Here is a 27,179-nt window from a genome sequence, read left to right on the forward strand (position 1 = left end):
TGTGCAGGAAGAACAAATTCTCAAGAAAAGTCAAGATTTGACATTTTTATTTCAGAATTATTCACGCAGTCAAGATATCCATGAAATATATAGATGGAATATATTTGAAAAGAGCTCAAAATCTAGAAAAGAATAAATTATTTTCTGATATATACGATCTAGAAGTCACCCTGGCTTACCTTTCAGCAAAAGCAGTCCATAACTGATCACAAAGAAGCAAAAACAGATTCCTTTTCCTCAAGGAAAAGGAGTCACAGTATCACAGGAATTTTGATTTAGAAGGGCGCTCACTAAGGACTGGTCCAACACTGGTCCAAGTTCCCAGCACGAGGATCCCATCCAGCCTAGGACTGAATATTTCTAGGCGCTCACGACTGTCATATATTAGACAGGTAATGGTACAGGAATGGTCATCTGCTCAGCAACACAGGGCTGGTGGAGCCTAAGAGGACCAGCCCTGCTGCACGCAGCGGGATGGCTCAAGCACTGCATCCCAAAGCTGTGTGAAAGTGATCAGTACCCAAGCGTCCCATCGGGGAACAGGGAACGGGGAATCCCCCAGTGCAGATTCCAACACGTCTGTTGGAAAATGGTGGGGCACTGATCACCTGGCTGGGAAGAGTAGAATAAACCAGCTGGGATTCAAGAAGCAACTTAATTAGCCAGAAGGGGAGGGAAACAAGCACGTGTGAAGGTGGGGAGAGAAAGGGGCTGCCCTCCAGCCGGGAACCCCAGGAATTCTCCTGAAGTTGAGCAAGTTTGGGTGGCTCAACTGCACAGGCTCCGGGCACGCAGGCTCAGCGGCCATGGCGCACGGGCCCAGCCGCTCCGCGGCATGTGGGATCCTCCCGGACCGGGGCACGAACCCGCGTCCCCTGCATCGGCAGGCGGACCCTCAACCACTGCGCCACCAGGGAAGCCCTGAACTCAGTTTTAAACTATGTTTTCCTTTCTGTTTAGGAAAATACACTGTTCTTATCCACTAAGTCCATTTCCTGGAAGACTGAAGATCTTAACTCATCTCAGAAATGATGTTCTTGGCTACAGCAACCAAGCTCACGCTTTGGGGCGCCTCCTTTCCTCCTCAAGGCAAGGCCTCTCAAACCACAGTGTAGCAACACGAATCACGCAGGGGTCTTGTTCAAAAGCAGATCAGCTTCCAGAGATCTGGGTCAGGACCTGCACCAAGCCCCAGGTGATGTCGCCGCAGCTGGCCACCTAATGCAAGTCACTGCACGGAGGGGGAACGCATGCCCCATGGGATTGAGGGGCACCTCAGTGAGAAGGACTCATTATACTATTGGGGCGTGCATTAGGGAATTTTGAAGTGGGTTCCAGGAACCGGGGCTTTTCTCTGGATCAGATGATGTCAGGACATTGGGTTCATCCTGTGACTGGTCTCCCAAGTCTTATCCCTTAGGAGGGAGGACTGGGGCAAGACCAAAGATGTGGTTGCTCTGGAAGCAGCATCACTGATATTGACCATTGGGGGGCGGTGTTCATTCCTGTGGCTTGAAGGATGCTCATGTTTTTGTCTGTATTCACACAGGATAGAGGAGGGACCTTCTTTTTGTCTTGCCCACGACAGATGCAAAGTGTCTGATGCTGACGCTTGGCAAAGGTGTTTACGTTCAGCAGAACACCGCTGGCTAGCGGTGGGTGCCGGGCAGCTCCCGAATGGCGGGGGCTCCTTTATCTTCTCAGAGGCTGGGAGGGGCTATGAGGTAAGCTACTTCTGCTGGGCAGGAGGCCTGGCTTGCTGTCCAGTGCTTGGTACCTGAGTGGGAACCCAGCAGACACCCCCGGGAAGTAACACTCTAAGCGTGACTCCATCCCAGGTTTGAGGGGAAGTGATGCCCCCTGACCTTGGGGAAGTCATAGGTAGGGTCTGAGGAAGACAGGGGCTGGGGCTGGAGTTAGCAAATCCTTTGCTAGTTGGTCCAGCCCACGCTTGTCCCGTGTTCTGGGTAACTTCCCAATATCATGGGTCAAAATTTGCCACTAGGTAAACCATAGTCTGACGCCTCACTGTTAAATGCACACGAGAACTATTTATCTGCCAGGCTTCAACTTGTCAAGAAAAGATCATACCATCCTGCCCTTAGTGGTGTCTTTGACGGGTCCAGATCAAGGATTCTCAGTAGCACCTCATGTCTGTCCGTAGAGCTCTGCCCTCAGGAAAGAAATTTCCCAGAATCCGCTACCAGGACTCTGTTCTATTGGATTAACCCAACTCCAGCACCCCTTCGGCACCTGTCATATAGCTTCAATCATGAAGTGTTGAATATCATGCTTTGATATTAACTATTCCTCTAGAACAGTTCCTTGAATAGTTTATTTTAATCTCCCTATGTGTCATGTTTGTACTAAATAACTGCTAACCAATCCCCCCATTGTTAGTTGTCAGTCATTTAAGCATTACAGTCACCCCTACTTAACCACTGTTCATTTCTCCATAGATTCAAGAGAGAAAACATTACCCTATTAGATAACACTGAAATGTTAGCATAAGAATAAGTTGGAGTTTCCATATGTTACAAAGTGAAAGATGTTTTAGTCCACCCATGTTCACAAAACAGAGGTATCACCGAACTGGTTCAGCTTAAGCATAACTCTATGGAGAGAGGGGGTGTTTTATTCTGAAAGATTTCTGGCCATTCCTTCCTGTGGAAAAGAATACAATGGCTTACAAATTCAGATAAATAAATAATTACATAAAAGTCTTTTGTTTCAACAGCAGCACACTTTGTGTCTTTGTTAAAAAACAATCTTTCAGGACTTTCCTGGTGGTCCAGTGATTAAGAATCCGCCTTCCAATGCAGGGGACATGGGTTCCATCCCTAGTCGGGGAACTGGGAATCCCACACGCCGCGGGGCAACTAAGCCCGTGCGATCTAGAGGCTGCGCGCCACAACTAGAGAGCCCGAGTGCCGCAACTACTGAACCACGCGCTCTGGAGCCCAAGCGCCACAACTAGAGAGAAGCCCGCACGCTGCAACGAAGAGCCTGTGCACCGCAACCAGAGATCCCACGTGCCGCAACTAAGACCCGACACAGCCCATAAATAAATACTTTAAAAAGCAGAAACAAAAGAAAACACACAATCTTTGGCCATCAAACCCTATTGAGAGTGATCACACGCTGGTAACAAAGCATGGAAGGTAGAAAGAATCCTATGTAGTGAAGGGTAACACGATAAGCCGCCCCAGAACATGACCGCAGGAGCTCAGGACGTTTCACCCCAAAATGTGCCACTGTGCTCTGTCGCTTGTTTTACCGAACAGCAGCTGCAGGTGGAGGCTTTCTCTAAACTCCCCTGATCAGCCTCAAGACAGATCCTCCAAAGGAAACTCACCTGTCATAATAAACCACCCCTCACGTTCCAGCCCCAGGAGTTTCATCAGCCAGAGAAGGTGGATCCCACACTCAGACAAACTCTGTCACAAACTATCCCACCTCCCACTTCTTCTTCTAAGGCCCATTCCTCTTTCCTAAGAAAATCACTCTCCCCTGAGGCCTCCACAGGCCACCCCCCTCCCCTTCCCTTGTAAAATGGTATTGAATCCTGAATTCTAAGCCTCCTCTTTGGGTTGCTAATTTCCCTCTGGTGCATAAAAGAGGTATACAGTTAGTAAACTTCTGTTTGTTTTTCTCTTGTTAATCTGTCTTTTATTACAGGGGGTCTCAGTTAAGAACTCAGGAGGGGAGAGGGGAAGTTCTTTTTTCTCCGTACAGCAGCTAAGTACACGTGTACACACACACACACACACACACACACACACACACACACAGAGGATTTGCTCCCTTAAACATTTGTTATCCTATGTCTCAAAAAGTGGGTAAATATCTTTTATTTCTTATTTTTTATATTTTAAGTCAAATACTTCTATTCATAGAGTGCAAATATTGGCAAGTTTGTTGCTTTCCCTTGGAGCTAAAGAAGTTCCCGTGAGTGGACCAGTAAAAAAGACGACAGGAAATGCTCTTTCTTTTCTCCACACTCAGCCACGTTACACTCAACGTCAGGACCTTTTCCAAATTTGCTAGAAAAAGACAGAATCAAGAGCCAAATAAAAGCCTATTTAACTTCTTTTTATTTGAAACTTCAAAGTAGGTCATTTACACAAGTGAGAATGACGAGGAAGAAGAAAGAGAAAGCGGTGAACACACGAACGAAGGCTCAACGACAGCAAAACACAAATCCAAATGCTCTTTTTTCCCTACAGCACATTGCCCAGTATTGTCAGGAAAAATAAGTCACACAATTGGTTTTGTTGCTATGTTTCCTTCCAATCATTACGAAAGGCCATTGACTGTAAGGTAAAAAGGAAAAAGAAAAGAAAATAGCCTAGCACTCAAAACGCAAGGCTGGAGACATTAACCATTTATGAACCTGAAGGCCAGACTTTCATTTACAAAGCCAGTGAATCCACAATTCCTGTTGAACTCAGTTGTTTTTTTTGTCTTTTTGGTGGTTTTTTTGCGGTACGCGGGTCTCTCACTGCTGTGGCCTCTCCCGTTGCGGAGCACAGGCTCCGGGCGCGCAGGCTCAGCGGCCATGGCGCACGGGCCCAGCCGCTCCGCGGCATGTGGGATCCTCCCGGACCGGGGCACGAACCCGCGTCCCCTGCATCGGCAGGCGGACCCTCAACCACTGCGCCACCAGGGAAGCCCTGAACTCAGTTTTAAACTATGTTTTCCTTTCTGTTTAGGAAAATACACTGTTCTTATCCACTAAGTCCATTTCCTGGAAGACTGAAGATCTTAACTCATCTCAGAAATGATGTTCTTGGCTACAGCAACCAAGCTCACGCTTTGGGGCGCCTCCTTTCCTCCTCAAGGCAAGGCCTCTCAAACCACAGTGTAGCAACACGAATCACGCAGGGGTCTTGTTCAAAAGCAGATCAGCTTCCAGAGATCTGGGTCAGGACCTGCACCAAGCCCCAGGTGATGTCGCCGCAGCTGGCCACCTAATGCAAGGCCTGGAGAACCAAGTAAAAATTCAGGAACCCGTGACCCACACCCGGGACTCGGTTTAGGTACTTGGATGGTAGGGACTGAACCTCTTTATTTTTAATAAATTCAACAAGTAGCCACAGTGCACTGACTGTCTCGGTTTCCCAGTGCTGCTGTAAGTAAGCGCCACAGCTGGGTGGCTGACAGCAACAGAAATCCATGCCCACCCTGCTGGAGGCGAGAAATCCAAAATCAAGGTGTTGGATACCCATGATGCTAGGGTATCACTTACATGTGGAATCTAGAAAAATGATACAAATGAACTTACAAAACAGGAACAGACTCACAGACTTGGGAAACAAACATGGTTACCAAAGGGGAAAGGTGGGGGGAGGGATAAATTAGGAGCTTGGAATTAACAGATCCACATGACTGTATATAAAAGAGCTAAACAACAGGAACCTACTGCCAAAGATGCACAGGGAACTATATTCAATATCTTGTCATAACCTATAATAGAAAAGAATCTGAAAAAGAATAGATATATGTGTATGTATAATTGAATCACTTTGCTGTACACCTGAAACTAACACAACGTTGTACATCAACTGTACTCCAATAGAAAATAAACATTAAATTATAAAAAAACAAAGTCAAGGTGTTGGCAGGGTCATGTTGCCTCTAAGGACTCCAGGGGAGAACCGGTCCTCCCTTCTTCTAGTTTCTGGTGTGGTTGGCAGAGTCCCTAGTATTCCTGGGGTGGTCGATGGACCACTCCAGTCCCCACATCCATCTCTACGTGGCCTTCTTGCTTCGTGTCTCCTCTGACTCTGTGTCCTCACATGGCATTTTCCTCTCTGTGTGTCTCTGTGTCCAAATGTCCCCCTTCTTACAAAGGTGCCAATCACTGGATTAGGGCCTACCCGAATCCAGCACGACCTCATCTTAACCAAGTACATCTGCAAAAACCCTATCTCCAAATAAGCTCACATTCACCACAGGTACCAGGGGTTATAACTTCTACATACCTTCTTGGGGACATGATTCAACCCAAAATGTGTGCACATCACACCAAAGTCTGGGATCTGCTAAAACTGTCTCTCTCCACACTGATGATTCACTAGAATCCCCTGGGGAACTTCCACAATTACGCTCATCAAATCTGACCCTCCGGTAAAACCAAGCATTCCTAAGTCTTTAAAAACTCAGGTATTTCTAGTGCATGGCAAGGGCTGATGAACCACTGCATAAGACTCAGATTGCATAGCTCTGTGAAAATGTGTCATATTTTTAAGTGGAATGTTTACACTTTTTTCTTAGCATGAATTGAGAAAAATATACTGGTAATTTAGTCTACGCTAAAAATACGCTGTTTTAAAAACAGAGGCTTTTTGATAATGCTCTTCCAGAACCCAAAAGTTTCTCATCCATATAATTAGAGATATTTGGTCATTTCTTTAACATGGGCATAATACAGGTTATGAAATAGTTACTCCTATATATAGTCATTATAGACATTTAGAAATAAAAGTACAGGGTTAAGGAAGAAAATGCACACGAGAGAATTAAAATGAAGAAATCTGAGTTTGGGAAGTTAATCTGACTACATTCGTGATATCCTAACACCGTTTTCGAGTCTTGCCCTAATTTTGCTCCAAAGGGACTACAGGACAAAAGTGAATTTAGACTCTTCCCTCTAAGCTGTTCCCAATTTTCCAGAGACACGATTTCAGAAAACACTTGGAATGACTTCTAAATTTTTTAAATAGATTGATGCAATTTCTGGATAAAAGAAAGACAAAAAAAAAGAGAGAAAATAAAAGAAAGAATGAGGTATTCAATATATATAGCCAGTCTGAAGCTCTAGAAAATACTTTGGAAAAGCTTAAATGAGTAATATTGGGTGTCATTTTCTTTTCCAGATTGAAGATAATCCTGTATTGGTGGTATCTGCTTCGTTGTTACCGTGACAACTGGCTAAACAGTAATAACAATTTTATGAAATAATGAATTTCACGGTTTTCCTTACAAGATGGCGAAAAGTAAGGAGCCAGAGAAATACTGGTATGTAATCATCCAGAGGAAAAGGGCATTAATGAGAACAGCTGGGGCTAGAAACTGAAAGAGACAGAATAAAAACGACACGTGAAGAGTACTAACAGGGACGTGTAGCCAAACAGATGAACCAGGTTGATAGTAATCAACAAGGCACACAACACACGCAACAAGAAAAGGTATTGATGAAGAGGTCAACGTGTGATGTCCGTAGAACCAGGACATAACTCATCATCTAAACCAGGACCCTGGAGAGGAGACACGGTTACTAATAACAATGACAATCACCCAGGGACAAACAGCTACAATCAGGGACTGTCCCGCAAACCCGAGATGGGTGGTGACTGTTTTAACTGTCTCCACCGCAGTGCCTGGCTTCACTTCACCTGCCACTGCCTTAGCTCTAGAACACCTTTCTTAGGTCTCTCCATGATCGAATATGAAAGAGGGCACTTTTAGTCAATATTTAGGCCAAAAGGTCATACACAAACCCCATAAACACTGAATCATCTTATGAGTAAGAATGGACAAAATCATGCTGTGAAATCCACGCCAAGACACAGGACACTTTCTGTCTCATCTCATTTGTCCAAATCCGCCACCTGGGGCCACCCACCCAACCTCGAAAGGCCTAGGAAGTGCAGACCTACTTTGTGTCTGGAAGAGGTGAAATGGAACTGTTTGCAAAAAAATCATTCATGACTACCATAAAAATACCTTCCTCACTCAGGATCTTCCCGAACCTTGCTCTTGCCAAAAAGAGCTTTCTAGTTTGAGGTGTGTGTTGTTTTGGAAGAGAGGCTGTCTGCTCTCTTTCTTTTCTTAGGTATGTTCTTCTCTCTGATTTCTGTCTCGCTTTGTATTGTTTTTATAACTTGCTAATAAATGTAGAGAAGTCTCCTCTCGTTCCAAGAACGCTGCAGCTCAAGCCATATTGTACACGTGCCACTTTCTCCACCAGCCCCTCTGTTTAACACTCAGCAAGCAGTGAGGTGTGTCTGCAGTCTCTGTGATCAGGACCGCCTGGAAAAGAGCCACATTTGTCAAAGTACAAATTAGGAAAACATCCGTTTCCCAAACTAGCAACCGGTGATTGTACAGGTGGTGCTCCTTTCAAGACATGGACTCTGAGTAGCATTTAATCAGAAGCAAAGAACACACACAGAATTCCATATACAGCTGGACCCTTACCATGTAAACGTAATTGGCATGTAAAATACATAAGCTCTGAAAAAGAAGTTTGAAAAGTTGTCATTCCTGAGTGACGGTATTGCAGGCCATTTTTTAAATTTATTTTTCCTTCTTTAGATAGTTTGTTTTCCAGATACTCTGCAGATACACCTGTATTTATTTAAATTGTTAATTTAGAAAAAATTTTTTGCATGCTTCAGGTCCTGGCTATATTCACATGTATCTGTCTTTCTCTGAGAAGGCTGACCTCAGAGCTCAGATGTTAATCTTGGCTCACAGGTATGTTATGGCTTTGAGCTGTATTTAGAACGACACTGGATTATATGGTTACAATAAACTGGTGTTTTAGAAATAGAGTTACGTGCTATGGGAGGTCCACTTTCAAGAATCTTAACATGAAAAGTTGGTTATGTATGTATGGTGTTTCACGGTGAACAAAAATTACATGTGAATCATTATTCTCAGGGGCACCAAAAATTAGAAACACTAACCTCATCTTATACTCTGTCATGAAGGGCACCTTCTAAGCCTTAATTAAAATCCTCTTCCTAAACTATGGAATATGGTATCTAAACATGTTGCTAAAATTTGCTATTCAATTCAAAATGTAGAAACTTTTGAAACACATGTAACCCTTCTAACATAACAACGTCTGCTAATTTCAGGTAAAATTATCAAATTTCCCTGATAACTGAGAGCCTTAAGCAGGACCTTAATTCATTAGTTATATAATTGCTATTACTTGAAAAAAAGAGTAATTATTGTATTGAAAGAGAATATTTGCAATTTTGTATTTATTTCTAGGGAGAGAGGTGAGAGTCAGACAGCATGAATCCAAAACCCTACTTGCTGTGTTTCTTCGGATAAATTACTTAATCTTCCTGAGCCTCACCCTGTCAAATGCAGTTTCAATAGTACCCAGCTTATTTTCTTATAATATTTTTTAAAGTTAAAATGTTATAAAGGTGAGAAACTTTTATAAGCAGAAAATATTTTTTGAAAAAGCTAAAAATATTTTTTTCAAAAGCTAAATAAGGAAATTTCATAAGAAAGGTTATTTCTTGATTAGGAACCAAGATGGTGGAGTAGAAGGACGCACTCTCACTCCCTCTTGCGAGAACACCAGAATCACAAATAGCTGCTGGACAATCATCAACAGGAAGACACTGGAACTCACTGAAAAAGATACCCCACATCCAAAGACAAAGGAGAAGCCACAATGAGACGGTAGGAGGGGCGCAATCACAGTAAAATCAAATCCCATAACTGGTGGGTGGGTGACTCACAGACTGGAGAACACTTATACCACAGAAGTCCACCCACTGGAGTGAAGGTTCTGAGGCCCATGTCAGGCTTCCCAACCTGGGGGTCCGGCAACATAAGGAGGAATTCCTAGAGAATCAGACTTTGAAGGCTAGTGGGATTTGACTGCAGGACTTCAACAGGACTGGGGGAAACAGAGATTCCACTCTTGGAGGGCACACACAAAGTAGTGTGCACATCGGGACCCAGGGGAAGGAGCAGTGACCGCATAGGAGACTGAACCAAACCTACCTGCTAGTGTTGGAGGGTCTCCTGCAGAGGCGGGAGGTGGCTGTGGCTCACCGTGGGGACAAGGACACTGGCAGCAGAAGTTCTGGGAAGTACTCCTTGGGGTGAGCACGCCCAGAGTCTGTTATTAGCCCCACCAAAGAGCCCAGGTAGGCTCCAGCATTGGGTTGCCTCAGGCCAAACAACCAACAGGGAGGAAACCCAGCCCCACCCATCAGCAGACAAGCAGATTAAAGTTTTACTGAGCTCTGCCCACCAGAGCAACACCCAGCTTTATCCACCACCAGTTCCTCCCATCAGGAAGCTTGCACAAGCCTCTTAGATAGCCTCATCCGCCAGAGGGCAGACAGCAGAAGCAAGAAGAATTACAATCCTGCAGCCTGTGGAACAAAAACCACATTCACAGACCTAGATCCAAAGACCCAGAAGAATTAAAGAACAAACAAACAGAGATGAACAATACAATAACTGAAATGAAAAATACACTAGAAGGAATCAATAGCAGAGTAACTGAGGCAGAAGAACAGATAAGTGACCTGGAAGACAGAACGGTGGAATTCACTGCTGTGGAACAGAATAAATAAAAAAGAATGAAAAGAAATGAAGACAGCCTAAGAGACCTCTGGGACAATATTAAATGCAACAACATTCACATTATAGGGGAAGGAGAAGAGAAAGGGAAAGGACCAGAGAAAATATTTGAAGAGATTATAGTCAAAAACTTCCCTAACATGGGAAAGGAAATAGCCACCCAAGTCCAGGAAGCGCAAACAGTCCCATACAGGATAAACCCAAGGAGAAACATGCTGAGACACATAGTAATCAAACTGGCAAAAATTAAAGACAAAGAAAAATTATTGAAAGCAGCAAGGGAAAAACGACAAATAACATAGAAGGGAACTCCCATAAGGTTAACAGCTGATTTCTCAGCAGAAACTCTACAAGCCAGAATGGAGTGGCATGATATACTTAAAGTGATGAAAGGGAAGAATGTACAACCAAGATTACTCTACCCAGCAAGGATCTCATTCAGATTCGATGGAGAAATCAAAAGCTTTACAGACAAGCAAAAGCTAAGAGAATTCAGCACCACCAAACCAGCTCTACAACAAATGCTAAAGGAACTTCTCTAAGTGGGAAACACAAGAGAAGAAAAGGACCTACAAAAAGAAAACCCAAAACAATTAAGAAAATGGTCATAGGAACATACATATCGATAATTACCTTAAACGTGAATGGATTAAATGCTCCAACCAAAAGACACAGGCTCACTGAATGGATACAAAAACAAGACCCATCTATATGCTGTCTACAAGAGACCCACTTCAGACCTAGGGACACCTACAGACTGAAAATGAGGGGATGGAAAAAGATATTCCATGCAAATGGAAATCAAAAGAAAGCTTGAGTAGCAATTCTCATATAAGATAAAATAGACTTTAAAATAAAGAATGTTACAAGAGACAAGGAAGGACACTACATAATGATCAAGGGATCAATCCAAGAAGAAAATATAACAATTATAAATATATATGCACCCAACATAGGGCACCTCAATACATAAGGCGACTGCTAACAGCTTTAAAAGAGGAAATCAACAGTAACACAATAATAGTGGGGGACTTTAACAGCTCACTTACACCAATGGACAGATCATCCAAAATGAAAATTAATAAGGAAATAGAAGCTTTAAATGACACAAGAAACCAGATAGATTTAATTGATATTTATAGGACACTCCATCCAAAAACAGCAGATTACACTTTCTTCTCAAGTGTGCATGGAACATTCTCCAGGATAGATCACATCTTGGGTCACAAATCAAGCCACAGTAAATTTAAGAAAATTGAAATCATATCAAGCATCTTTTCTGACCACAATGCTATGAGATTAGAAATGAATTACAGGGAAAAAAACGTAAAAAACACAAACACATGGAGGCTAAACAATACGTTACTAAATAACCAAGAGTTCACTGAAGATATCAAAGAGAAAATAAAAAAATACCTGGAGACAAATGACAATGAAAACACGACGATCCAAAACCTATGGGATGCAGCAAAAGCAGTTCTAAGAGGGAAGTTTACAGCTATACAAGCCTACCTCAAGAAACAAGAAAAATCTCAAATAAACAATCTAAACTTACACCTAAAGGAACTAGAGAAAGAAGAACAAACAAAACCCAAAGTTAGCAGAAGGAAAGAAGTCATAAAGATCAGAGCAGAAATAAATGAAATAGAAACAAAGAAAACAATAGCAAAGATCAATAAAACTAAAAGCTGCTTCTTTGAGAAGATAAACAAAATTGATAAACCATTAGCCAGACTCATCATGAAAAAGAAGGAGAGAACTCAAATCAATAAAATTAGAAATGAAAAAGAAGTTACTACAAACACCACAGAAATACAAAGCATCCTAAGAGACTACTACAAGCAACTCTATGCCAATAAAATGGACAATCTGGAAGAAATGGACAAATGCCTAGAAAGGTAAAACCTTCCAAGACTGAACCAGGAAGAAATAGAAAATATGAACAGACCAATCACAAGTAAAGAAATTGAAACTGTGATTAAAAATCTTCCAACAAACCAAAGTCCAGGACCAGATGGCTTCACAGGCGAATTCTATCAAAGGTTTAGAGAAGAGCTAACATCCATCCTTCTCAAACTCTTCCAAAAAATTGCAGAGCAAGGAATACTCCCAATCTCATTCTATGAGGCCACCATCACCCTGATACCCAAACCAGACAAAGATACTACAAAAAAAGAAAATCACAGACTAATATCACTGATGAATATAGATGCAAAAATCCTCAACAAAATACTAGCAGACAGAATCCAACAACACATTAAAAGGATCATACACCATGATCAAGTGGGATTTATCGCAGGGATGCAAGGATTCTTCAATATACGTAAATCAATCAAGGTGATAAACCATATTAACCAATTGAAGAATAAAAACCATATGATCATCTCAATAGATGCAGAAAAAGCTTTTGACAAAATTCAACACCCATTTATGATAAAAACTCTCCAGAAAGTGGGCATAGAGGGAACCTACCTCAACATAATAAAGGCCATATACGAGAAACCCACAGCAAACATAATTCTCAATGGTGAAAAACTGAAAGCATTTCCTCTAAGATCAGGAACAAGACAAGGATGTCCACTCTCACCACTATTATTCAACATAGTTTTGGAAGTCCTAGCGTCAGCAATCAGAGAAGAAAAAGAAATAAAAGGAATACAAATCAGAAAAGAAGAAGTAAAACTGTCACTGTTTGTAGATGACATGATACTATACATAGGGAATCCTAAAGATGCCACCAGAAAACTACTAGATCTAATCAATGAATTTGGTAACGTTGCAGGATACAAAATTAATGCACAGAAATCTCTTGCACTCCTATACACTATTGACGAAAAATCTGGAAGAAAAATTAAGGAAACACTCCCATTTACCACTGCAACAAAAAAGAATAAAATACCTAGGAATAAACCTACCTAGGGAGACAAAAGACCTGTATGCAGAAAGCTATAAGATACTGACGAAAGAAATTAAAGATGACACCAACAGATGGAGAGATATACCATGTTCTTGTATTGGAAGAATCAATATTGTGAAAATGACTATACTACCCAATGCAATCTACAGATTCAATGCAATCCCTATCAAATTACCAATGGCATTTTTTACAGGACTAGAACCATACATCTTAAAATTTGTATGGAGATACAAAAGACCCCAAATAGCCAAAGCAGTCTTGACGGAAGAAAACGGAGCTGGACGAATCAGGCTCCAGGACTTCAGACTATACTACAAAGTTACAGTAATCAAGGCAATATGGTACTGGCACAAAAACAGAAACACAGATCAATGGAACAAGATAGAAAGCCCAGAGATAAACCCACACACCTATGGTCAACTAATCTATGACAAAGGAGGCAAGGATATACAATGGAGAAAAGACAGTCTCTTCAATAATTGGTGCTGGGAAAACTGGACAGCTACATGTTAAACAATAAAATTAGAACACTCCCTAACACTATACAACAAAAATAAACTCAAAATGGATTGGAGACCTAAATGTAAGGCTGGAGATTATAAAACCCTTAGAGAAAAACATAGGAAGAACACTCTTCGACATAAATCACAGCAAGATCTTTTTTGATCCACCTCCTAGAGTAATGGAAATAAAAACAAAAATAAACAAATGGACCTAATGAAACTTAAAAGCTTTTGCACAGCAAATGAAAACATAAGCAAGACGAAAAGACAACCCTCAGAATGTGAGAAAATACTTGCAAACGAATCAACAAAGGATTAATCTCTAAAATATTAACCTCCAAAACAGCTCATGTAGCTCAATATTAAAAAAAACAAACAACCCAATCCAAAACTGGGCAGAAGACCTAAATAGGCATTTCTCCAAAAAAGACATACAGATGGCCAAGGAGCACATGAAAAGCTGCTCAACATCACTAATTATTAGAGAAATGCAAATCAAAACTACAATGAGGTATCACCTCACACCAGTTAGAATGGGCATCATCGGAAAATCTACAAACAACAAATGTTGGAGAGGGTGTGGAGAAAAGGGAACCCTCTTGCACTGTTGGTGGGAATGTAAATTGATACAGCCACTATGGAGAACAGTATGGAGGTTCCTTAAAGAACTAAAAATAGAATTACCATATGATCCAGCAATCCCACTACTGGGCATATACCCAGAGAAAAGCATAATTCATAAAGACACATGAACCCCAATGTTCATTGCAGCACTATTTACAATAGCCAGGTCATGGAAGCAACCTAAATGCCCATCAACAGACGAATGGATAAAGAAGATGTGGTACATATATACAATGGAATATTAGCCATAAAAAGGAACGAAATTGAGTCATTTGTTGAGACGTGAATGGATCTAGAGACTGTCATACAAAGTGAAGTAAGTGAGAAAGAGAAAAAGAAATATCGTATATTAGCGCATATATGTGGAACCTAGAAAAATGGTACAGATGAACCGGTTTGCAGGGCAGAAACTGAGACACAGAAGTAGAGAACAAACGTATGGACACCAAGGGTGGAAGCGGCGGGGGGGTGGGGAGGGTGATGTGATGAATTGGGCGATTGGGATTGACATGTATACACTGACGTGTATAAAATTGATGACTAATAAGGACCTGCTGTATACAAAAATAAAATTAAATCAAAAAATTTTTAAAAGAAAGGTTATTTCTTCACTTTCAGTGTAAAATGGTTACTTATAAACATTTTTGCTCATTTTAATTTAGTTCAAATCTATGTATTGTTCTTTATTCATTTACTATAAATTAGCATATTTTAAAAATAATCTCTTCTTAGTATATCTGGGGTATGTGTGTGTGTTTTATGTGTATATCACATATGCAAGTACATAACTTATTACATTTCTTAACTGTATTATTTAAGATAGTGATAACTGAGTGTTAACTCTGTTCCAGGATCAATTCTAGAAACATTTCTATATTAACTTATTGAATCCTCCAACAATTCATCCATCTCAGTTTACAGTTTGAGTCTCAGCAAGTTTAAAATAATAAGTTGAAGATTAAGCATTATTATAAATAGCAACTGAATTATTGCTGCATCCTTTAATTCACAATAATTTGGGGAAAACAATTGTTTAGATTTTTATCTAAATATAAATCTAAGCTCAAATAAATCCAATTAATAACAACCCCTAGAATACCTTCCTAACGGTTCACTATTACTCTCAGTTCAAACATAAACCACAAGAGAAAATGAATGTCTTGCTCATAACTAAATAACAATTTATTACAGAGCAAAGGAGGGAAAACCCATTGAATTTGAGACTTCACCTTAAATATACTGATAAATTATACCTCTACTGGACAAACACTAAGACTGGAATTCAATTTATTATTACTCTTTAAAAATATTAAACTTGGGCTTCCCAGGTGGCGCAGTGTTTGAGAGTCCGCCTGCCCATGCAGGGTACACGGGTTCATGCCCCAGTCCTGGAGGATCCCACATGCCACGGAGCGGCTGGGCCCGTGAGCCATGGCCGCTGAGCCTGCGCGTCCAGAGCCTGCGCTCCACAACGGGAGAGGCCACAACAGTGAGAGGCCCGCATACCACAAAAATAAATAAATAAATATAAATAAATAAATTAAAATATTAAACTTAAGTCAGGAGTAATGGTAATAACTGTTATAGCTGTAAGTCGCTAAGTTTAGTCTAAAGTTGCTCTAACGAACATATACCAGACTTCACATAATATTTTATCAGAAATCATAGATAGTGCAAACAACTATCCAATTATATGCATTAAAATTGATTCAAAATTGATTTTAATAGAGAATAAATCTCAGAGATTCACTCCTTGCTTTGAACATTAATTTGTTATGTTCCAATAATGTTTTCTCAATAGGATTTTAAAGTATTTTTAATTAAACCAAACAGTACAATAAAGATGTGAAAAAGCAAGTTACCAAAAAATGATTCAATATTTACATTATCTAATGTATATCTTATATGTAAAATAATTTTTTTTAAAGACTGGGTGGATAAGTACCAAAAAGCTAGCAGTCACTGTGATACCGACAGTGGTTTTAATTCCTTCATTTTTCTTATCGTTGTTTTCCAAGTTTTATTCACTCTGCCAGAATCGGCTTTGCAATTTAGAAAAATTACAGAGGAATAAAAAACCCAAAAATGAGTAAATTATTATCATTCATCATCCCAGCACTTTGTCAACAGATCCATTTTCATTCATTAAATCTTCTTCCATATTTACCCAGGTAAATGCAATAATATAGGCCATAATTTCATTTAAAATAATTATGAAATTAGTCTCTGTGAAAAAGTAACAAAAAGAAAATATACCACCTTCTTAACTGTTCAAATATAATAATATATCACTGGATTATAATATTTCAAGTCCATTTTGCTTACTTGTGATATTCATACTGAAATACAGGCTTCAAATGTACGATGCACTAACATTTAAATTTTAGCAACCCAAAAGAATATTCTGATTATGAACAGGGAAGCTTTCTGTCTGAGTAATCTCTCTTCTAGAACACTTCACATCTGAATACAGGAACTCAAGGGAATATGCCATCAACCTTGTCAACTTGACGTATGGGTCCTTCTTCCATCCCCAGGATAATTTACAGATATGCTCCCAAAAGTAGCTCTTGTATTACATCCTAGACCTTCTTTGATCAAAAATATGAAGAAAGTAAATGTGTGCAAAAGAAAAATCCTACCTACATTTTTGTAGAAGCAAAAATGAAAACAAAACAATCGCTATTGCTCCTATCACTTTGTTTAAAATGTAACAGCCAAAATACATACCATACAATCTTCAAATATTATTTCTCTTTGAATGTTTTCTTTAATATTCCAATATTTACTCTTAAACTTGACAGATAAAATTTTCTGAATCTAAAATACCACCATTAAAGCTGAACATTATAAAATGTTTGCAATTTAGTGTTTTTTAAAATAATTTTCAGGACTTCCCTGGTGGCACAGTGGTTAAGAATCCGCCTGCCAGTGCAGGGGACATGGGTTCTATCCCTGGTCCGGGAAGATCACACATGCCGCGGAGCAACTAAGCCCGTGCGCCACAACTACTGAGCCTGCGCTCTAGAGCCCGCGAGCCACCACTACTGATCTCACGTGCCACAAACTACTGAAGCCCATGCACCTAGAGCCCGCACACCACAACGAAGAGCAGCCCCCGCCCCCCACAACTAGGGAAAGCCCACGCGCAGCAACAAAGACCCAACACAGCCAAAAAGAAATAAAAAATAAAATACAATAAATTTATTTAAAAAATAAATAAATAAAATAAAACGATTTTCTATACATGATCCCATTTGGGGTAGATGACCCTATAATTCTAGAGATCAACAAAGAAGGTAATATTTTAATCATTCTTCACCCAAAAAATCCATAAACTTTTAGGCAATGACTCTGTTCACCATAATGTTGCTTAAGGCAAGCCTGTCTTCTTTTTGGATGCAGGACCTTGGTCTCCACCCTGACCCCATCCCCACCACACACGCTCACACCCTTTATTTGGCCCCTCCCTCTTCAGTCCTCAAAATTCAACTCAGCCTTCACATGACATGGAAGCAATCTCCCAAAACAGCAGACATACAAGAACGCTTGGTAATTAATTGTCCCTGCTGTCTGGTCCCACAGCACTGTTTCCTAATATTTACACTATGAATTGAAACCTTCTGCTTAAATATCTTCCTGGTTCCCCTGACTGGGTTTGGGGATGGGGCTGGGTGATGAATAAGTGTGTCCCTCTCCTGGTTGAAACAACCTCCTTCTCCTTAAAAATCCTCAAGCGTGGGACATTTGTCTATTTCACTTCGTACTCCCAGTATCTGTGCAAATGCCTCGTGGAGAACAGGCTGAACGCGTAATTGTGGGACCGGACAGGACGGAAACTCACTGAGATGCAAGGTCAAGAGTAAGGCACAAACGACGTAGCAGGTGTTTTATCACTGAGTTCAATATGGCTTCACCACGTTCTGTCATCTCTTTGAATCTGAAATAGTCACAAACCTTCAAGAGCAAGTCCTGAAAACCAAAACATCATGATGAAAAGTACTGGGGAATCGGAACGAATTTACATTAAAAAAATTAGGTAAAAACTTTAGGTCTTCATCTTATCCTGGAATGGCCTTAATGGTACACAGAAAACATACTGAAACTACACTATTGAATGTATCTAAATGATTTACAGTCTCTCAAACGGAAACAAAGAATATGCATTAGTTCAATAAACACATTGGGAATGCTGGAAGCATTTAACCAGCTTCACTTGATTCTAACCGCGCTGACATACTAAAGCCTACTTTGGAATGTTGCCCAGGGCTACCCCATGAGAAAGGGCAGAAAAAGAGTAAACCCTAGTGGGAACATGATAATAAGAAATACAGGCATTACATACAAAAATAAGCAAGAAGAAAGGTTTAGGTTTATAGGTAGAAAAAAGACACCTCAATTACTGGAAAACATCTTTGAACAAGAATTAGAAAGTAACAGAGTTTGAATATTTTTGTTCAATTTAGCTTGCATATTATACGTGGTATGTCATCCGTATACAACTTAGGGTCCCAACAGTCCAAAAGAATTTCCACCAACATCTCTAATGATGTTCTCATTAGTAGGATGTGATTCTACTTTTAGAAATGTGTGTTAGGGAACATACATTTCATTTTCGCCACATGACTCTAGTGAATCATAAATAATCTTAATAAGTTCTTGTGTATCTTTCACTCACCTGTAATAGGTACTCAAAAATGATGACCTAAAAGGATTACATTTATTGTATTAATTGTATTTATCAAGATGCAATTATATATTCAGCCCATGGAAGGTTAATTTGATGAAAATACCACTCACATCTTCTGCCATATAGAAAAGAGAATTTTAAAATGCATTTTAGGAAAAAAATGTGTGTTAAATACGTTCACGTTCATCAATATTCTTAGACTGTCTATACAGCCTCCATGTTAAAGACATTTATGCATTATTTTCTGTCTGGCTAAATGGTGCCAAACAAGTGGCTACTCTAGAAGTTGTTAACTGGTCTCCCTTCACGGGATGGCCCCCTGCCCTCTGTGAACCATCCTCATCCACGGTTGCGGCACCCTAACCACCGTCCGCCTGGAGAGACGGGAGCTCGCCAAGAGTGCATGACCTAGTCCCAAATACGGATGTGCCTTTTGTACCTGTTATGGTTACATCATTTAACTAAATAAACAGACAAACTGTTACTAATAGGGGTATCATGATGAAAACTAAGCTTAATACTTTGCAAACACAAAGCTGCCGAAGTGAATACTGTCCAGTTAGTTGGAGGTCAAACAACTTTAATGCTTGAGGGGAAATTCACATAACCTAGAAAGACTCTGCATTCAAACTGTTGCATGTGTGTCTTTCAGTTCTAGACTGACCTGAAGAATTTTTTTTTCTTTTTTTTTTTTTTTTTGCGGTACGCGGGCCTCTCACTGCTGTGGCCTCTCCTGTTGCGGAGCACAGGCTCCGGACGCGCAGGCTCAGCGGCCATGGCTCACGGGCCCATCCGCTGCGCGGCATGTGGGATCCTCCCGGACCAGGGCACGAACCCGTGTCCCCTGCATCGGCAGGCGGACTCTCAACCACTGCGCCACCAGGGAAGCCCCCTGAAGAATTTTAAACCTCGAAATCACAGGGTATGTAATCTGGGTATGATTCAGTGAAGACAGGCACCTGGCCTGCCAATCTGTGCACTTGTGCTCAGGAAAGCCCTACGTCAAAATGTTCATGTATACAAATCAGTATACGCAATTTATAGCCTTCTCGTCTTTGGGAGAGACCCCGAAAACTTGCCTTCAGTATTTATTCAGTTAGCCACATGAATCCTCCTAAGTCTAAGGTGCATAAAGACTGGCTTCTCTTCTAGGCTCCAACTGACTGCCCTTTGGGATTATCCTTGTAGATACTAAATGTCCAGTGGCTGCTAATTTGAGTTCCTGAGTTTGTCTCAGAGGCAATGGTGATTGGTGGAAAGACTTCAGGTGACCCAGGCAAAAGATACAAGTTAGGTCCACATCAATGTGGATACACAGTCTTAACTGCAAATAACGAATGGCATGGGGCATGGGCCACCACTGTGTTCCCAGGTCCCAAGATGCCCAGCAGGTCCCCTTGGACCTCTCTCCCCTTTACATCTCTAATGGGCTGTGTTATATCACCTGTGCGTTTCCCTAGCCTCCCAGCTCCCACAAGTAACTATTCTGGGCGTCATGACTCTGTACTCCCTGCTTCCCAAAAACAAGTTACTGAGGGAGAATAGCACTTTCCTGAACATTTCCTAATATCCCCCCAGAAAATCAACCCTCAATCTCTTAGGTGTTGCAGCTCTTCACACATGGCAGCACGAGCTCTCCAGACCCATCCCAGCAGACCCTCAACAGTACTTGACTCAAGCCGTTGGCTTTGACGACTTTCTTGGACATGATTCTCTTCACTCATGAGCGCAGTGACCTCCAGCCCCAGTGAAAGATCCTAACCTCTCCCTCTGCCCCTGCCCCACGGGGCATAAGAGGGTAAGAGAACCCTCCAACAAGCACCCCTCCAGCCCCATGATGTAAGTGGTAGAGACAAGAGAGGGTGGATGTGTCGGTCAGCGCCTACCGGGAGACAGAGCCACACCAGCTGCTGTCTCCAGGCAATCAGACGTAAAGGACTGGTCACGAGACATCCAAGGACTGAAAAGATCAAAAGGAAATACTAAAGTATCAAACAGAGGTAGCAACAGCAAGATGCAGCTATAACCCCTAGAACTGGGGGAGAAGATTGGTAGAGGGCGCTGGTGCTGAAACCGAGGTCGCTAGACAGAAAATACTGCCTGCGGTTGCTAGCACGTTGGAAGGAGTATGAAAAACTGGAATAATGCGTTATAACATGCTCCTGGAAAGAGCCGCCAAGACCAGCATTTCTATGTCAAAATCAACCACGTGATTCTTAAAAGAATATTAACACTTGCATCCTAGGGCATCCACTACATAAAATTTTGTAGCCAATGCCTGTGGAAAGCTCAAGTGTTTGTACCTTGATTTCAAATAAGTCCCTCGTAATGTTTTTAGCCTCTAAACCGAAGTATCTATATCACAGCAGAAATGCAGTTTCTTTGCAGCTTAGAAACATAAATTAAATGAAGAGCGATTGGAAAGTGATTTAAACTGGATCTTAATCAACTGACAGATGATGTTATCATTTTTGATAGAATGTGTTTTCTTGCCACATAGATTAATTACATGACTTCCATACATGCAAAGTTCTATACATGCAACTGCAAGTGAACATGTACACCTCTCGATTCCGTTTTCTTAAAAATGTCAATTTTGCTCTTATCCCCTAAAAACAGAACCTTGATTCTTCCTTACATCCGCAATCATACACACACAGCCAGCGTCCCCAATCTCTAGTATCTATACCGCAAAGCTCTCTAACAGTTTCCTTGCTCTAAGACGTTCGCCGTAACGGTTCCAAAATAATTTTTTGAAACTCAAATTGCTTATGCCACAGTTTCAAGTGAACAAACTCTAGATCAAGGGCTGGAAAACTTCTTAGGTCAAAAGGCAGACAGTAAGATTTTCTGGATTTTGTGGTCTACCCAGTTTCTGTTACAAAATCAGAAAAGCAGCCCTAGACGATACCTAAATTAATGGGAGTATCAGCTTGCCAGTAAAACGTATTTACCAAAGACAGACGAAGGACGAGTTTCTCAATAGGTTAGTGTAAGCTCGGCCCATGGGCCAAATCCAGCTCAGACCCAGCCCTGTCTATACTGTCTACATGTGTTGTTTATCTATTTTATATATAGTAGTTTGTATCTGTTAATCCCAAACTCCAAATTTATTCTTCCCCCACCCCCTTTCCCCTTTTGTGGCCATAAGTTTGTTTTCTATGTCTGTGAGTCTATTTCTGTTTTGTAAATAAGTTCATTTGTGTCATATTTTAGATTCCACATATAAGTGATATCATACGGTATTTGTCTTTCTCTGTCTGACTTACTTCACTTAGTATGATAATCTCTAGGTCCATCCATGTAGCTGCAAATGGCATTGTTTCACTCTTTTTTATGGCTGAGTAGTATTCCATTGTACATATGTACCACATCTTCTTTATCCATTCATCTTTCCATGGACATTTAGGTTGCTTCCATGTCTTAGCTATTGCAAATAGCACTGCTATGAACACATATCTTTTCGAATTAGAGTTTTCTCCAGATATATGCCCAGGAGTGGGACTGCTGGATCACATGGCAACTCTAGTTTTAGTTTTTTAAGGAATCTCCATACTGTTCTCCATAGCGGCTGCACCAATTTACATTCCCACCAGGAGTCCAAACTTCAATTCTCCCTTGATTTCTCTACCTATTTGTGCAAACTGTGACCTCTGTCTCCCCTTCCCCCAAGCCCCTCACCAGGGGGCATAAAATCCTATCCAGCATTCGATATCCAGCACAAACGTCACTTGTAGTGATACCTGCCCCCCGCAAGGCTACCCCTGAGTGGAATTTAAACCTGCAGATCCGAGACTACAACTAGAACATGTTATTCTGTAATTGTGTGGTTACCTCCACACTGCGGGCAGGTGGAGGGCAGTATTTTGCCTTATCCTGCTTTACTAGTTTTCTCTACTGACTCACATCACAATAGTTACTACCCCAGAACTGGAAGGCAGGGGAAAGAAAGAGGGAGAGAAGTGAGTGGTTGGTCCAGGAGGATGGAATGAGGGAGGAGCAAGGGGGGTGGGAAGGGGGGAGAGGGAGAGGAGGACAGAGAGAGAGAGAGAGAGAGAGAGAGGGAGGAAGGGAGGGAGGGAGGGAGGGAGGGAGGGAGGGAGAGAGAGCAAAATGAAAGGCGAAGGAAGGGGACTGGGGTCAGGTGGAGACAGGGAGGGTAGAGGGAGGAGGATGCAGAACTGGGACCAGGAAGCAGTGCAGCTGAGAAAACCACTCTGAACCAGCAAGTCAGGGAAGCATGACAGAGATGGGCTCGAGCCGCTAACATGATCACTTCCACGATTTACTGATAAATAATACCGTATTCAGTGTTTTACACACGACCTTGCCTTTTAACCTTACAGTAGTTCTGAGAATGAGGTCTGGTCCCCACCTCACGGTTGAGGACCTCAGGCTACAAGAGAAAAGTGGCAAAATCGGTATTCAAACCCCTGCCGTTAAGTACAATCACGCTGCCTCCAAGAGAAGAGTGGTGGCAGAGACCACACTCGCTTTTCAGATGGTGACAGCCCTTGTGCCCCTGCGCACAGCTGCCCCATCAAAACCACACTTTGCAGCTCGCCTTGCTGGAAGATGTGACCACGTTACGACTGATGGGACAGAAGCTGTGGCGATTTCTAGGGCCTCCCTTACTCAGTATCCGGTTCCTGCTCTTTGCCCGTCTGTCTTCATCCTTTGTACACCCTGTTCCCAGGACTAGGGCCACATCCTGAAGACAGCGTGGCCGTGAGCTGGAGAGATGTTCCTTGAGGACCGTGGCTCTGAGTCAGCGCTGCCTCTTCTAGACTTGAGTCACAAAGGTCTGTCCTGGTTAAACCGGGCTAGTTTGGGGCTCTCTACCACATGCTCCTGAACCTAACCCTAAATAATGCAGAGGGAGGGAGGAAAGAAAGACGGATCCCTAAAGAAGGTAATTTTATAGTTTCCTCTTCCATCAAGGAACTCCTTCAGAGAAAGCAAAACAGCTCTTCTATACGCTTCTGCTCCACTTAGGTTGTATAGATCAGCTCCTTCTTTAGTCTTACTTATCGATTTTCATCACGCGGCTCTTTTTTTTTTAATTTTAGGAATTCGGTTGCGCAGCAAAAGTGCATGGGGTCAGACTGCTTGTTAGAAAGCCATGGAACCACCCGCATTTTTAGGTTCTGGCTTTACTTATTATTGTTGCATGCCAGCTCTGGGTCAGTACTTCATACTAAGGGAGACCCCAAGGGAAATGAGACTCTGGTTACAAAGAGTCCTCAGAACTCCAGGAAAAAAAAAAAAGTATTATTAACCCCTTTTGAATTTACCATAAATCCTACGTGCAATAAAACTTCAGAGATACGATTCCTCAGAAACTACGTTTGCAACGTTCTGATGCTGGAATAACAAACATACAATGAGCTGGAAACATACACCCAACACACACAGTCAGAAGGATAATCGTGCCAGGGGACCGAGAAGAAAGCAAAGGAGCTGGACTGTGAGAACATGACCTGAAAGCTCACAGAGCTCTCAGTGAGGAACATCCAGACCAAGTAGCACCCACATTCTGAGGCTGAATGTGAAAAACTGCACGGACGTCAGGATGCCAGAGGTTTGATCCAAGCAGACGTCTTGGTAGGAAACTTGAAGCACTTCTGGATGATACGAGCCCTGGTGGGAACACTGGCAGCTCTCTTAGAAAACGAATGCTTTATAACGGAACCCATCCCACAAAGAGAGATACGGACGTACAGGTCACGCACCTCGTTGATAACATGTCTTTTCTAAGTGGTCATTTCTAGTCTCAAAGTCTTCAATGGGCAGCTGCCTTGATATTTTACTCTGTGTAATAATTCCCATTTGGGTTTAAACTGTTAAATGGACTGCAGCTGGAAAGTTGTGATAGAAACGAGTTTCTCACTGTCTAGTTTCCACTTTTCCAATGGCAGTTACATGTACTCTTATTAGTATTTTAATTCTTGAATTAAACCTGTCTCTAGTCACAGACATAGCACCTGCTGTGATTACACACTATGTTGAACGAACTGGGGAAGAAGAAATTCTTGAGGGAAAAGAAAGAATCTTTCATTCTCTCTCTTTCTCATATAATAACATTCAGCAGGGCCCAACTTCAGGAAGGGAGAAGATTTAACTTTAAGGCAGCTTAGAAATACTGATGACTTTCTGGCCCTGGACATTTTAAGTTAATGAATTGAAACTTTATTGAGAATTAAAGTGATATGGCTCTTTCCGTTGCTTAAGAGTTACTAGAAAAGTCATCTAGCCCAGCAGAATTTTCATCCAGCAACAGAGGAGACACTGTCTTCACTAAGTATATTTAACCTTAGTTTAGTGGGAGATAAAATTTATTTCTTTCTTTTAAAGTTTATTTCATGATTTCCCATCAAGGAACCTGCATGCTCAGAGGAATACTGATACTCCAGGAATGCTTGGTTCTTGCAACTAAAACTTTCTCCAGCTCAGTCAGGAAGGAAACTATAGACAGATGTTTTACAAATATCAATGCAAAAAAATTCTCAACAATTATAAGCAAATGAAATCTGGAAAAATATAAAAAGGATTATATACCACGATCAAGTAGGATTTATCCCAGGAATGCAAAGCTGGTTTAACACATGAAAAGAACACCATGCCACACACCATATTTTCATAGTATAAAGGACAAAAACAACAACAACAAAAACATGATCATTGCAACATACAGAGAGAAGCATTTGATAAAATCCAACAACATTCCGTGTTAAAAATTTTCAACAAACTAGGAAGAGAAGGGAACTTTCTGATAAAGAACATTTTAAAAAAACCCAGAGCTAGCATCATACTTAATGGTGAAATCTTGAAAGTTTTCCCTCGAAGAACAAAGCAAGACAAGGATGTCTACTCTCACCACTTCTATTCATTGTAATGGAGGTTCCAGCCAGGACAATCAGACATGAAAAGGAAATAACAGGCATCCAGACTGGAAAGGAAAAATAAAACTACCTCTATCAACAAAAGACATCATCCTGTATATAGAAAATTCTAAGAAACCCATACAAAAAAATCTTTAAGAACTAAATAATCGAATTCAGCAAGTTTGCCGAGTACAAGATCAACGTACTAAAGCCAATTACGTTCTTGTGCACTAATAATAAACAAATCAAAATGAAATTAGGAAAGGACATCTATTTACAATAGCAACAAAAATAATGAAAACACTTAGAAATAATTACACAAGAATTTGCAAGTAGCCAATTTTGTTTTCAGAAACAAAAAAGCACTAGATACCTTACTTGGTTTTCTTTTGAAATACACAAACCTCTATGCAGGTGTGAAGCTAAAACCTACATGCTGCACCTCTTCTATTTTTCCATGTCCTGAACACTTGAAATCTTTTAAAATATGTTTCACTCTCGGCATACGACTAACAAAAACCTTAAATTATAATTCCCCGCAACACTCCTGATTAGTCTTTTATTATTATAGAAATTTCTCAAATCAGTTTCAATATCATGACTTAAACATCCGAAATGCTTCCCAGCTTGGCACTGATTTTATTTTTTCTACTCTCCGCAGTTCACCAACCTTGACAATTTTGTCTCTTTTTCCTCCCAGGGCTAATCCTCAGTTCTGAACCATCCTCTGATGCCCTTGCTTTCATCTTCACTGGATCCTCTTATCCTTAACCGGTGAGCCAACTCCTAGACTTCCACAGTTCACAGAGATTCAGTCATCAAAGAAGTATTTTCTTAGGGCCTGAAGAAAAAAAATAATGGGAAATACAGCACAAACTGCTTGCCTCGTTATATCTTTTTTTTTTGCCCCTTTTGCCTTAGTAATATTAAAACCTGAAATAATCAGATCTGGACTTACTCATATGTACTTACAGCAAAAACCAAAATTACAATAACCTGTCAGTGTCACCTTAGACCTCCTTAGAATGTTTTTGATAAATGCTTTGTCCTCAAAGACAACTTTAAGCAAGTGACTAATAGACCCAAGAGATGTTTTAATTCAAAATAATGGCCCTCTCAAAGGAAAGCCCTAATCTCGGTACAAAATCACTGAAAAGCTTAGCTGCAACACAGAATAATGGATACAAGATCAACAAAGAGGCAAGGCTCTTAGCCAT

The 27,179-nt window shown here is 41.1% G+C and overlaps 1 protein-coding gene across 1 annotated transcript in view; it reads right to left on the reverse strand.

Moving 5' to 3' along the window:
- Positions 1-26,798, reverse strand: part of MYO16 (myosin XVI) — a 478,842-nt gene extending 452,044 nt beyond the window's left edge. The window contains exon 1 of the mRNA XM_033435062.2: positions 26,633-26,798. Within this exon, the coding sequence (XP_033290953.2) occupies positions 26,633-26,708 (76 nt within the window). The 5' untranslated portion in view covers positions 26,709-26,798. The remainder of the gene's footprint in view (positions 1-26,632) is intronic.
- Between the last annotated feature and the right edge of the window lie 381 nt (positions 26,799-27,179).

The sequence above is a fragment of the Orcinus orca genome, chromosome 18 (genome assembly GCF_937001465.1).
Source record: "Orcinus orca chromosome 18, mOrcOrc1.1, whole genome shotgun sequence".
Taxonomy (NCBI): Eukaryota; Metazoa; Chordata; class Mammalia; order Artiodactyla; family Delphinidae; genus Orcinus; species Orcinus orca.